Source organism: Carcharodon carcharias, chromosome 4 (genome assembly GCF_017639515.1).
Source record: "Carcharodon carcharias isolate sCarCar2 chromosome 4, sCarCar2.pri, whole genome shotgun sequence".
Classification (NCBI taxonomy): Eukaryota; Metazoa; Chordata; class Chondrichthyes; order Lamniformes; family Lamnidae; genus Carcharodon; species Carcharodon carcharias.
The window spans coordinates 186480003-186494647 of NC_054470.1; the positions used below are offsets into that span (position 1 = coordinate 186480003).

Genomic DNA, 14645 nt, shown 5'->3' on the forward strand with positions numbered 1-14645 from the left:
ACAGTCAATTTTGTAACGCTTGTATATTTACATTTCAACTCGCACACACTTCAGCAGCAAGAGGTGATTTAACAAAAACATAAGTTAAGAACTTTCCCGTGGGAAAACACCCACGCCCTGAGGCCTGGAGATAAGGGACATGCATGCCCAGAGATGTGGAGATAAGGGTCCTCTTTGTGAGGCTTCAGTGCAGGAACGTAAACAGGTTCTTGGTAGATGTTAGAACTGCACCTGTGCACAATGCAACACATCTGATATAAACCCAGCCCAAAGCCACTAACTACGCTCAAGTAACAAGCTACAGAAATACTTGTTAAACCGACACTATACAAATTGGTTTGGCTGTCAAAACCTTGAAAAGTCATTGTAGGGCTTGAAAGAAGAGGTTATGCGCTGATAGCGGCGAGTTTTTATTGCTATTGATCAAGAGCACAAGTGAGGTGATATTAGTACAATGTCCTTCATGTTGCAAATTCTTACCATGAGCTGGGGAAGGTGTAACCTTACCAACGCAGTGTCAGCTCGCTCTGCTGGTTCAGAAGCAGACAGCTGAATTCCACATCTTTAATTTGGTTTGACTACACATCTCAGACAATCTGACTCAGCCCAGAATGGATGTGACCTCAAGTGTCTCATGTTATGCATTTTTTTTTAAAACTTGTGTTACCTCAGTGGAAATTATACATATGTGTATAATGTCTATTAAGAGCTGTTGTCAGAAATGCCTCGAGGCTATTTATGTTAACATTCTGTCTTTCTTTCAGAAACGTAATTCTCTTTAGTCTACTGTTTAAAATGTGAGTGCGATCCAGTCTGTGATGACCTGAGTTTCAAAAGCTAATGGGAGCTTCCCACCTGCCCCCAACTTCATTGTTACAAGAAAAAGGCAGACTTGCATTTATATAGTGCCTTCCACAGCCTCCAGGATACCCAAAGCACTTTACAGCCAATGAAGTAATTTTGAAGTGTCGTCACTGTTGTAATTTAAAAAAAACTCTTTCATGGGAGGTGGGTGTTGCTGGCTAGGCTAGCGTTTGTTGCCCATCTCTAATTGCCCTTCAGAAGGTGATGGTGAGCCACCTTCTTCAACCACTGCAGTCCAAGTGATATAGGTACACCCACAGTGCTGTAAGGAAGGGAATTCCCAGGATTTTGATTCAGCATGTAGGAAACACGGCAGCCAATTTGCACACATCAAGCTCCCATGAACAGCACTGAGATAATCGTAGAATGGTTACAGCGTAGAATGAGGCTGAATGATGCCCACTGTGATCAGAATGACCAGAGAATCTGCTTTAGTAATGTTGATTCAGGGATAAATTAATCGGTCAGGATACTGGCGAGAACTCCCCTGCTCTACCTCAAAAAAGTGCCATGGGACCTTTTACTTCCACCTGAGGGGGCACAGGAGCCTCGCTTTAACAACTCATCCAAAGGAAGGCACCCCTGACAGTGCAGCACTCCCTCAGTACAACGTTGGAATGCCAGCTCTTTTGTGCTCAGGTCTCTGGAGTGGGGGTTGATCCCATGCCCTTCAGAGTCAGAGCCAAGAGTCTGACTGAGTCACGGCTGATACTGTCATCATGTTAAAGATTTTTTTGGTCAACTGGATTTTTCAGCTCCTGTCAGCAGTGAGTGTTCGACCAGAAACTAATAGATCCTCTCCATTTTGTCTAGTTAATGAAACCCAAGCATTGGAATCCTGCTCTATAACTAGCTGCATTAAGACAAAGGGCTGGTTTTTATGTGCCCCTCCCACCCACAGCTGGGCATGTTTTTGGCAGAGGGACACACAAAACCCCGCCACCTTTCCACCCCCATAATATAGTAGGTGGGCGGACCCCGAAATCGGCAGTCCATCTGCCATATGTAAATAAATAAATAATCAAGGATCAACTGAGCTCGTTAATAAACCAATTGTCCTCAATAATGTGCTGCCCGTGCCATAATATGGTTAGTGTGGGCAGTCAGGTGAGCTGGCAGGCTGCTTTTGTTAAGAAAAATTTTAAAAGCGTTTTAGGGGCAGCCCCCTAAGATAGTACCCCTTCCCTTTTTTCCTACCCACCTGCTCTTCAAACGACACCAACCCCTACCCCACCATTGCCCGCGACCCCCACCCAAGCTGGTCAAACCCTCCCCGCCCAATACCCTGGACTTGGGGTTCTGACATTCATTGAGTTGCCTTCTTAGGACTGGTTGCAGTCCCGGCAGTGTCTGCTCATGAGATTTTGGCACTGCCGGGACGGCTGGAGCTGCCGGCCAATCTGAGTGGCCAGCAGGTGCCGAGGGCCAGACTTCCTCCCCGGTCAGCCAATTAAGCCTGCCCGCTGTGCATTACGGTTGTGGGGTGGGGGTGGGCTGGCATGGAGTGAGTTGGCTTCATACTGACTTTCCTTCTGGGGTGGGGGGTGTAAGCCATCCGCACACACCCCCCACCCCCCCACCATAATATGCAGCCCCATAAAAGCAAAATACTGCAAATGCTGGAAGCTGGAGATAAGATCAGGAAACACTCAGCAGGTCAGGCAGATGCTGGGTTGGTCCAGGATCTTCTGCTGTCATTTTCTATCTTCTGCAGTGAACATTAATGCACTGCTACAGATATTTCATGGAGGTTTTGTGGTGCAATGGGTAAACCTCTCTGCCTCTGAGCCACAAGCTCAGGGACTTGATGGCCAAGGAAGGTGAATTCACAATGTGAATTCACAAACAGGTTCAGTATCAACCTGCAAATCCTTCCAGCACACCGCAATGGCAGACAGAAAGCTTGGGAGGCACTCCTGGTCAGCTGTGTGAATGAATGTTGGAGCCAATGACTTTCTTTGGAAGAGACTCAAAGGGATTCTCCCCTGTGTCCTGGCCAATATTTATCCCTCAATCAACCATTGCTTAGAAATTCCATGGTCATTATCGTACTGCTTTTTGGTCTGTGTACAATTGGTTGCTGCATTTCATACATTATGGCTTTAAATATACTCCATTGGCTGTTAAGCACTTAGGGGAATCCTGAGGTTGTGAATTTGTTATTCTGAACAGCATTGTGGGTAGTTTGTTGTAGTCCCACATTCACCCGAACAGGGTGGAAACTGTTCTGTATCACACACGACACTTACTGCCAACAGACAGCAGATCATTCAACGCCGAGGGAAAGTTTCCCTTTTTAATATGTTGTTTTACAGCGGATATCGTTCATGCCAATGCAACTTGCCCACTATACCCGGTGGATGGTATAACAAAGAAATGAAAACAAAAAAAAACAAAAAACAATACAAAAAAAAAACTGCGGATGCTGGAAATCCAAAACAAAAACAAAAACAGAATTACCTGGAGAAACTCAGCAGGTCTGGCAGCATCGGCGGAGAAGAAAAGAGTTGACGTTTCGAGTCCTCACGACCCTTCGACAGAACTTGAGTTCGAGTCCAAGAAAGAGTTGAAATATAAACTGGTTTAAGGTGTGTGTGTGGGGGGCGGAGAGAGAGAGAGAGAGAGAGAGAGGTGGAGGGGGGAGGGTGTGGTTGTAGGGACAAACAAGCAGTGATAGAAGCAGATCATCAAAAGATTTCAACAACAATAGTACAAAAGAACACATAGGTGTTAAAGTTAAAGTTGGTGATATTATCTAAACGAATGTGCTAATTAAGAATGGATGGTAGGGCACTCAAGGTATAGCTCTAGTGGGGGTGTTTTTTTTAAAAAAAATAATGGAAATAGGTGGGAAAAGGAAAATCTTTATAATTTATTGGAAAAAAAAGGAAGGGGGAAACAGAAAGGGGGTGGGGAGGGGGGAGGTCTGTCCGCAAGAATGACCCAAACCTCCCTGTCGCTTGACATTTTAACACTCCACCCTGCTCTCTTGCCCACATGTCTGTCCTTGGCTTGCTGCATTGTTCCAGTGAAGCCCAACGCAAACTGGAGGAACAACACCTCATCTTCCGATTAGGCACTTTACAGCCTTCTGGACTAAATATTGAATTCAACAACTTTAGGTCGTGAGCTCCCCCTCCCCCATCCCCACCCCCTTTCTGTTTCCCCCTTCCTTTTTTTTCCAATAAATTATAAAGATTTTCCTTTTCCCACCTATTTCCATTATTTTTAAAAAAAAAAACACCCCCACTAGAGCTATACCTTGAGTGCCCTACCATCCATATAGATAAAAACAAAAAAACTGCGGATGCTGGAAATCCAAAACAAAAACAGAATTACCTGGAAAAACTCAACAGGTCTGGCAGCATCGGCGGAGAAGAAAAGAGTTGACGTTTCGAGTCCTCATGACCCTTCCCGCAAGTTCTGTCGAAGGGTCATGAGGACTCGAAACGTCAACTCTTTTCTTCTCCCCCTACCATCCATTCTTAATTAGCACATTCGTTTAGATAATATCACCAACTTTAACTTTAACACCTATGTGTTCTTTTGTACTATTGTTGTTGACATCTTTTGATGATCTGCTTCTATCACTGCTTGTTTGTCCCTACAACCACAACCCCGCCCCCCCACCTCTCTCTCTCTCTCTCCGCCCCCCCCACACACACCTTAAACCAGCTTATATTTCAACTCTTTCTTGGACTCGAACTCAAGTTCTGTCGAAGGGTCATGAGGACTTGAAACGTCAACTCTTTTCTTCTCCGCCGATGCTGCCAGACCTGCTGAGTTTTTCCAGGTAATTCTGTTTTTGTTTTTGTAACAAAGAAATGGCTGCGTGAAGTTGTGGAGAATTCAAGACAGTGATCAGCTCTTGAAGAGAGGGTAATTCAGAAACCTACTCTGACAAACTAATGAATCAGTCAGCTTTTCAGAGATTAAAGTTTTGGAACTGGCTGCTGTCTGTAGGAGGATGAGACAAACAGGCCAAGTTCTTTTTCTGGTGAAGTGCAAAGTTAACGTTTCGAGTCCTCATGACCCTTCAACAGAACTAAGTAGAAATAGGAAAGGAGTGAAATATAAGCTGGTTTGGGGGGGAGGGGTGGGTTGTTGGGACAAGCAAGCAGTGATAGGAGGAGATAACCAAAAGATGTCACAGGCAAAAGAACAAAGAGGTGTTGAAGGTGGTGATATTATCTAAAAGAATATGCTAATTAAGAATGGAGAGCAGGATAAGCAAGGTAGCTCTAGTGGGGGGGTGGGGTGAAATAAACCATGGGTGGAATACATTTAAAACTAACGGAAATAGGTGGGAAAAGAAAAATCTATATAAATTATTGGAAAAAACAAAAGGGAGGGGGAAGAGACAGAAAGGGGATGGGGATGGAGGAGGGAGTTCAAGATCTAAAGTTGTTGAACTCAATATTCAGTCCGGAAGGTTGTAAAGTGCCTAGTCAGAAGATGAGGCGCTGTTCCTCCAGTTTTTTCCCTCCGTGACACCCTGGTCCACTCCTCCATCACCCCCTACGGCACCTCCCCACGCAAACGCAAAATATGCAACACCTGCCCCTTCACTTCCTCTCTCCTCACCGTCCAAGGGCCCAAACACTCCTTCCAAGTGAAGCAGCATTTCACTTGCATTTCCCCCAACTTAGTCTACTGCATTCATTGCTCCCAATGTGGTTTCCTCTACATTGGAGAGACCAAATGCAGACTGGTGACCGCTTTGCAGAACACCTTCGGTCTGTCCGCAAGAATGACCCAGACCTCCCTGTCGCTTGCCATTTTAACACTCCACCCTGCTCTCTTGCCCACATGTCTGTCCTTGGCTTGCTGCATTGTTCCAGGGACGCTCAACGCAAACTGGTGGAACGGCACCTCATCTTCCAACTAGGCACTTTACAGCCTTTCGGACGTAATATTGAGTTCAACAACTTTAGATCTTGAACTCCCTCCTCCACCCCCACCCCCTTTCCGTTTCTTCCCCCCTCCTTTTGTTTTATCCAATAATTTATACAGATTTTTCTTTTCCCACTTATTTCCATTATTTTTAAATGTATTCCACCCATGGTTTATTTCACCCCACCCCCACTAGAGCTACCTTGCTTATCCTGCTCTCCATTCTTAATTAGCATATTCGTTTAGATAATATCACCACCTTCAACACCTCTTTGTTCTTTTGTCTGTGACATCTTTTGATTATCTCCTTCTATCACTACTTGCTTGTGCCACAACTACCCCCCCCACCCCTTAAACCCGCTTATATTTCACCCCTTTCCTATTTCTACTTAGTTCTGTTGAAGGGTCATGAGGACTCGAAATGTTAACTTTGCTCTTCTCCGCCGATGCTGCCAGACCTGCTGAGTTTTTCCAGGTATTTCTGTTTTCGTTTTGGATTTCCAGCATCCGCAGTTTTTGTTTTTGTCAAGTTCTCTTTCCCTTTATTCTTTCATGGGATGTGGCATTTGTTGCCCATCCCTAATTGCCCTTGAACTGAGTGGCCTGGGGCTAATGTGTCAACCACATTGTTGTGGGTCTGGAGTCACATGTTGGCCAGACCAGGTAAGGACAGCCGATTTCCTTAGTGAACCAGATGGGTCTTTATAATGATCGATGATAGTTTCATGGTAACCATTACTGAGATTAGCTTTATAATTCCAGATTTATTAACTGAATTTTAATGCCACCAGCTGCTGTGGTGGAATTTGAATCCCTGTTCCTCCCTAGAGCATTAGCTTGGGCCTCTGAATTACTAGTCCAGTGACATTACCACTACGCCACAGCCTCCCCCTAACGGCCATTCTCTCTCATCTTAGAAAGGAGCTAGGACAGTTCTTAATTATCTTTCAAGTTGTATCAAACTTAACCCAATGAGGGAAACAATCTCTTGCCAACGTTTCAAATGGCGTCAGGATGCATCTGGCTCAACAAGCCGGCAGTAGCTCTAGGGGGCTGGTGTGAACAGGTACCCAAATCACCCAGTGTGCTTAATACAGTTTAAGGGCCACCTTCATCATGGTGCCAATGGGTGATGGTAAATGGTCAACCCTATTTACCCAACATAGGCAGCTGCCTGGACCAAACAGGAACAGTGAGTTTTTTTCATTTGTCCATGGGATGTGGGTGTTGCTAGCTAGGCCAGCATTTATTGCCCATCCCTAATTGCCCTTGTTCAGAGGGCACTTAAGAGTCAACCACTTTGCTGTGCGTCTGGAATCACAGGTAGGCCAGACCAGGTAAGGATGGCAGACTGTATTGGTGTTAACGATTGGGAACCATAATGTCACCGGAGTGCAAAACAACAAGTGTACATTAGTTAAGACAAGATGGGTTAAGTTGTTTGAGTTGCATGACTTCTGTAGTTCCTCCAGATGTAAGCAACAGACTAAGCACGCTTGCCTTATGTCAGGTTTATCTTATACCAGCATGATTTCCTTTCCAGTTCAAGACAGACCTCAACCACTAAAACAGAACAAAAATGTTTGTATACGAAGGATCATCAAGCAAACAAGGGCTGAAACTTTCATCTGGAAGTCTTTAAGTTTTGTTGGATGACCTGGGGTCACCACCATTACAGAAAACATCAACAAATGCCACAGATTCAAATATAAACTAATGCTTAAACCAGATGCACAATTTACTTGCCCCATGATGCCAGAATCACAGGACCTCTTCCCCTTCAGGGTCAAAGGTGATAGAATCAGAAATTCCAGCTTAAAGAATCCATGCAGCTCGCTGTGCCCATGCCGGGATTAGTTCACATCAGAGCTATCTACTCAATCCCATTTCTCTCTGCTCAGTGTCACAACTGGGGCCTTGGTATAACATCTCAGATGAAAGGTAAGGAGCCCCAACAGCACAGCACTCCCTTGGTTCTGCACTGGGAGTGCCAGCCTAGATACTGCGTTAAGCCTCTGCAGTGGGACTCGGACCCACGACCTTCTGACTCAGGAGGCAAGAGTGCTGCCTACTGGGCCCTGGCGGAAGAACACCACATCAAGCTATTTCTTTTAGCCTTGGCAAGAGTTTCCAGTTGAGTTCCGCAGGAGGGTCATATTGGACTTGAAACGTTAACTCCCTTTCTCGTTCCACAGATGCTGCCAAACTTGCTGAGTTTTTCCAGCACTTTCTGTATTTATTTCAGATTTCCAGCATCTGCAGTATTTTGCCTTTATTGTCATCATGAATTTCTGGTTACCTTGCAGTCCATCCTGCAGAGTTTCCCCTCCTGAATGACCATGTCTCCTGGTGCTTGGAGGAAGTGAGGCCGGAAGAAGCGTTCCTGGATGGCTTCAGTCTCCTCTCCACTGTCTCGGGAACGGGATCGAGGTCTAAGGACAATACAAAAATCACATTAGCTGGCACAGGTTTTTAAATAATCCCAATGTTCGGAGAATATGGTTACCCATAGAACCATAGGAAAGTTATGGTACAGAAAGAGGCCATTCAGCCCATCGTGTCTGCACTGGCCAAAGGGAAAAAAAAAACTAGCTGCTCATTTTAATCCCACTTTCCAGCACCTGGCCTGTAGCATTGTAGGTTACAGCACTTCAGGTGCAGATCCAGGTACCTTTTAAATGAGTTGAACGTTTCAGCCTCAACCACCAACGTTTAGGCAGCGAGTTCCAAGCCCCATAACCCGCTGTGAGAAAAGGTTTTTCCTCATTTCCCCTCTATTCCTTCTCTAGGTATCTTAAATCTATGCCCCTGGTAACTGCCCTCTCAGCTAGGGGAAACAAGTCTTTCCTGTCTACCCTGTCTAGGCCCCTCAATTAGATCACCCCTTAGCCTCCTCTGTACTAAGGAATACAACCCTGGCCTATCCAATCTCTCCTCATAGCTGCAATTTTCAAGCCCTGGCAACATTCTTGTAAATCTCCTCTGCACTGTCTCTAGAGCAATTATGTCCTTCCTGTAACATGGTGACCAGAATGGTGCACACAATTCTAGCTGTGACTTAACCAGTGTTTTATACTGTTTCATCATTATATCCAGTGTTTTATACACAGTTCCAGCATTACATCCCTGCTTTTGTATTCAATACTTTGTCCAATAAAGGAAAGCATTCCATATGCTTTCCTGATCACCTTGTCCACTTGTCCTGTCGCCTCCAAGGACCTATGGACATGCACTCCAAGGTCTCTTGCTTCCTCAACCCCTCTCAGTAATTTGCCATTTATTGAGTATTCCCTTGCTTTGTTTGCCTTCCCCCACTGGGAAAAATAATAACAAGGCTAGCTCAGTTTACTTTTGCTACTGTTTATCCATTTGCCCCAATTCACCTTGGTATAATACCTTTGACTGAACAGTCCTTTAAGCAAAGGGAATTGATAGAATGATATTAGAATTGAGAGTTCTTTGTTCTTTCATGGGATGTGGGCATTGCTGGCAAGGCCAGCATTTGTTGCCCATCCCTAATTGCCCTTGAACTGACCTTGTTAGGTCATTTCAGAGGGGCAGTTAAGAGTTAACCACATTGCTGTGGGTCTGGAGTCACATGTGGGCCAGACCAGGCAAGGATAGCGGATTTTGTTCCCTAAAGGACATAAGTGAACCAGATGAGTTTTTAAATGCCAAACCGATGGTCACCATCACTGAGCCTAGTTTTCGATTTCAGAATTATCAATTGAATTGAAATTTGACCAGTTGCCACGTCCCCAGGGCTTTGGCCTGGCTTTCAGGATTACTAACCCAGTGACATTACTGCTAACACTGTCCCCTTAACCCATTCCTGTCAGGAAAGATTTAACAATCAGGGATTCTCTTCTCTAGAAAAGAGATGGCTGAGGGGTGATTTGGATAGAAGTTTTTAAAAATGATGAAACGGTTAGATAGGGTAGGCATAGAGATGATGTTTCCACTTGCAAGACCAGAGCTAGGTACCTTAATATACAATAGCAGCTAATAAATCTGATAGGGAATTCAGGAGAAACTTCTTTACCCAGGAGGTGGTTAGATTGTGACTTTTGCTGTCACAGGGGGTAACTGAGGTAAATAGCATCGAGGCTTATGTGAAATAAAACACCAGAATGGACCTGCTGGGCTGAATGGCCTGTAAATTGTAATTCCCAAGAGGGTAGCTGGGGCCCTAGTTTGAATGTTTCATTAAAAAGGTGGTGCCTCTGACAGTGCAGCACTTCCTCAGCACTGCACTGAGAATGCCAGGCTCAATTTCATGCTCAAATCTCCAGAGCGTGATTCTGAACCCACCGTCTTCAAAAGTATTTCATTGGCTGTAAAGCGCTTTTGATGTCCAGTGGTCACGAAAGGCGCAATATAAATGAAAGTTTTTGATTTACGTCTTCCGACTTGGAGGTTAAAGAATGTCTCAGTGTCAGGGTGGACTCTGACGCACAGATTTCATGATTCCCAATTCCACGAAGTGATGGAAGTAACGTCCCAAGTTAAAATTTCAAGATCAGATTGCAGTGTAAAGCCCGGCTGCACAAATGGAGCTGGTTTATTGCATTTACAAGTCAAACTTTCTTTTTAAAAAAAAACTTTAAGCCTTCAGTCCCAAATGTGAACAAGTACACGCCTACAGTCAGTGAAACAGAAACTGGGTCTTTTGACAAGATATTTAGTTATAAACTCCAGCTGGACTGTCAAACAGAAACAGGCAACAATTATGGAGGGCAGTAAATGAGTTGTCTCCGGTCAACTTCTCCTTAAAATGTTCCAGAAATGCTTTACTGAAAGAATCGCTTGTTGGAACACAAGACCCCCTGCCTCGCTCCTGCCCACCCACTACCCACCCCCAACCCCCAAAAATGCCAACTGTTATTGAAACAGCATGAAGACAGGTCAGCCACACGCACACCCCCCCCTCCTTACGAAATGCTCGTGTCTCCTTAAATATCTAATTGCACAAAAGAAAACATACCCCGTGAGCTTTTCTGGGAAATTTTACTACAAGCTTTTAGGGCTTCATTGAAGAATGAAATGATCCAATATAAGAAAAAGCTAGCATGAGCATGTTATTAGGTCTGAAATCCTGGGATCTTTCACTTTTTTTTTTAAATAAAAAAACAATTCCTTGATTAGCACCACTTAGCTTCAAAGAGAAATTCATTGCCTGAAGTGCTTTGAGACATTTTTGATACCATAAGCTGCTGTACTCATCCAAGTCTGGATTAAAATTATCGCTCTAGTTGTTTGAAGGACCAGATGCCTCAGCGAGGTTCCTGTAATAAAATATCCACTCCCCACAACCCCCACCCCCCCATTTGGTGTCCACACCAACTACAGCTGCAGCTCAAGAGTAAAGTGGCATTTCTTGGAGTCACTGGCACAGCAATCAGCAGCTAGAAGACACAGGTTCAAGCGAAATGGCAAAAGAGCCGTGAGATGTGAGAGGAGAGGAATTCCACTTATGTGGCGACATGTTACTGCACAAAAAGGTGCTGTATAAATGCAAGTTGTTGTTGTTGTTGTGACGACCCAGAATGCAGCGCCTGGAAAGGGAGGTTGGAGTAACTTTCAAAAGGAAATTGGGTTAAAAAATTGTCTTATGTATTCCAACGGATGTCTCTCCTCGATCTGCAATGATAAATCCACCGGAAATGCATGATCCAAACAATCTGATTTGGTCAGTCTGTGGTTCCTTATTTGTGACGAAACGTTTACAGGGCAATAGGGAAAAAGTGAGAGAATGTGACTAATTACAGAGCTCTTTCCAAAGCATCAGCGCAGACAGGCTGGGCCAAATGGTTCTGTGCTGCAGTACTCTACAATTCCAAAAAGTAACAAAGGCATATGCACTAGCACAACAAGGGCAGTTAAATTTATTTAACTGAGTGTGAAGCTAGGAATAAAAGGACAATTTGCTGGTGTAACCAGGATTGCTCAATATTCAGTATTGGAGGAGTCACTGGGCTGTTTATTGACTATGCACACAGGAGCCATTAATAAGTCTCTCAAAAATAGAAAGATTTGCATTTATATAGCACCTTTCACAACATCAGGACATCCCAAGTTGCTTTACAGCTAATGACGTACTTTTAAAGTGTAGTCACTACTGTAATGTTGGAAATGCAGCAGCCAATTTGGGCACAGCAAGCTCTCATAAACAGCAGTGTGATAATGACCAGATCATCTGCTTTAGTGATGCTGATTGAGGGATGCACATTGGCCAGGACACCAGCGAAAGCTCCCCTGATCCTCTTCAAAATAATGCCAGGGATCTTTTGTCCACTTGAGGGGGCAGACGGGGGCCTTGTATTAACTGCTCAGTTGAAAGACGGCACCTCAGGAAGTGTAGCACACCCTCAGTACTGCACTTGACATGTCAGCATAAATTATATGCTCAAGCCTCTGGAGTGAGACTTGAACCCACAAGCTTTTGACTAACGGGTGAGAGTTTTACACCCTGAGCCATGACTGACACCAACACTGGACATGAAAGGTATCCTGATCCAACTGAACAATAACAGGTCGGACCCCGAATTGGTGTTACGTTAAAGAAAGCACTAGCTAATTCAAATACAATAAAAGTGCATGTCACTCAAGACCAATTTATTCAATTTGATACAGACAAATCTCACAGGAAAGGATCATGATTTTCCAATTTAGTGTGGGAAGTGCTTCATTTTCCTGTACTTACAATACTTGGATGAGTTCCCATTACAACCTCTGTAGTATATGGAATGCATAAATGGGTATGGTTACTGATTCACAATTTTGTAAAAAAGTTTGCATCTTTAAACCGATTCTTGCATCCAAATCCCTCCATGACCTCACCCTCCACTGACTCCAACCTCCTCCAGCCCTTCAATCCTCTGAGGTCCTTGCAATCCTCCAACTCTGGCGCCTGTACAAACCCTGCTTCCTTCACTGGCAGCTGAAAGCACAGCCACTAAAGCCCCAAGCTCTGGAATTACCTCCCTTTTTTCCTCTACCTCGTATAAGACTCAGCTTAAAACCTCTTTGTGGAACACCCTCGCTCAATGCACAAGCAGAACCCCGACCTTCCAGTCTGCTTGCCATTTCAATTCCCAATCTTGCTCTCACGTTCACATGTCTGTCCTCGGGCTGCTACAACGTTCCAGTGAAGCCTAATGCAAACTGGAGGAACAGCATCTCACCTTCCGATTAGGCATTTTACACCTCTCTTCAGTTCCGAGGAAGAGTCACATTGGACTTGAAACAATAACTCTGTTTCTCTTTCTGCATTTGCTAAGTTTTTCCAGTACTTTATTTTCATTTCAGATTTCCAGCATCCGTAATATTTTGCTTTTATCTTTGACCAAGGGCCTGGCCATCTGAATGTCTCCTTAATGTGGCTGGATGTCAAATTTTGTCAGACTACATTTCTGTGAACCACCTTGGGATGCTTAAGCATGTTTAAAAGGTGCTGTATAAATGCAAGTGGTTGAGAGCAAAACTCGACTGGTTTACAAATTTCCCTCACTCAGTTGGGTTATTGCCATGTAGCTACTCCCAGCCATTTAATTACAAAAGATTAGAAACAAAAGCCTGAAGGTGGGGCGAAGGGAGGCGGACTTTATCAGAGAGGCTCATATTCGGTACAGGACCAGTTCCAGCGGAGTCACCACTGAAATCCAAAGACATCGTTACTCTTTCAGCAACAGAGTCCTTGCTGCCTTTTTTCCCTGGCAGACTCTTCTTTCTTAATTAGAAAATGAAAAGGATGGATGTACTACCAAGACAAATGTAATGTCAAGCATGTGTCTCATCTTGGTTGGATCGCACCATGCACAGTTCTGGTTTCCATCTTACAAGAAGCACAGAGACACTGGTGAAGGAGTGGTTTGCAAAGATGATGACCAGAACTGAGAGGTTATCAGACCAGATTGAGCAGGCCGAGGCCCCTTTGAGAAAACTGAAGGCCAAGAGGTGACCTGTTACATTTCTAAGGTTATGGAGGGATCCAGTGGACAGAGAGATGCTTTCACTTGTGGTGCAGACCAAAGGCCAGGGGCCATGTATATGAGATAGTTATTCAAAAATCCAATAGGGAACTCAGGAGCAACTCCTTTACCCAGAGAATGGTCAGAATGTGGAGCTCACTCCCACCAGTAGCTGAGGTGAATATCATTGGGGTATTTAAGGAGAAGCTAGGAAGACACATTAAGGAGGAAGAATAGAAGGATAGGCTGATGGGGGGAGATGAAGAGCAGTGGGGTGGGGTGGGGTCGGGGTGGGGGGGAAAGAGACTCTTGTAGAGCATAAACACGAGTGTAGATCATTTGGGCCAAATGGCCTGTTTCTGTGCTGTACATTCTATGTAAACGTCTATGTATGCCTGAGATTGAGGTAGAGGGGTAGGTTTTGTCAAGACTCCTGGATCCTTCCACGTAAGGAAATAACATTACCTCCGTCCAGGTGACTGCCCAGCAGGGGAGCGGGGAGAGCGTCCTCTCTGGCTCACAGTTTGAACCATTAATCTGCCCGTGCAGCTGGTCCTACCCTGTGAAAAGAGCAAGAAACAATCAAAACATTCATGGCAGGTCCAATAAACCAGTGAACTGCTGAGATCTCTATGCTCCTCCAATTCTGGCCCCTTTAGCAGCTCCGATTTCTCCCTCTCCAATGTTTGGTGTTAAGTTTTCAGCTGCTTAGACTCAGCTTCAGAACTCCCTCTCTAAATCTCATTCTCTCTCTTCTATTTAGACACTCCTCAAAACCTACTGTTTTACTATCTTTATGCCGTTATATAAAGCGCAAGCTGTTGAATATAAAAAAATTATATTCATAAAATTCTAATATTTGAAATCACACATAATGCTATGATAATTGGTTCATACAGCAATCTATGGCTGGAATTA

The 14645-nt window shown here is 44.5% G+C and overlaps 1 protein-coding gene across 5 annotated transcripts in view; it reads right to left on the reverse strand.

Annotated features, from left to right (window-relative positions):
* The window catches only part of palld (palladin, cytoskeletal associated protein), a 373397-nt gene that overhangs the window by 12651 nt on the left and 346101 nt on the right, over positions 1-14645 (reverse strand). For all 5 annotated transcript variants that reach the window (XM_041186090.1, XM_041186089.1, XM_041186092.1 and 2 more), the window contains 2 exons: positions 14193-14287; positions 8057-8189 (listed from right to left, as the gene is read on the reverse strand). In XM_041186090.1, coding sequence (XP_041042024.1) covers positions 8057-8189; positions 14193-14287 — 228 coding nt within the window. The remainder of the gene's footprint in view (positions 1-8056; positions 8190-14192; positions 14288-14645) is intronic.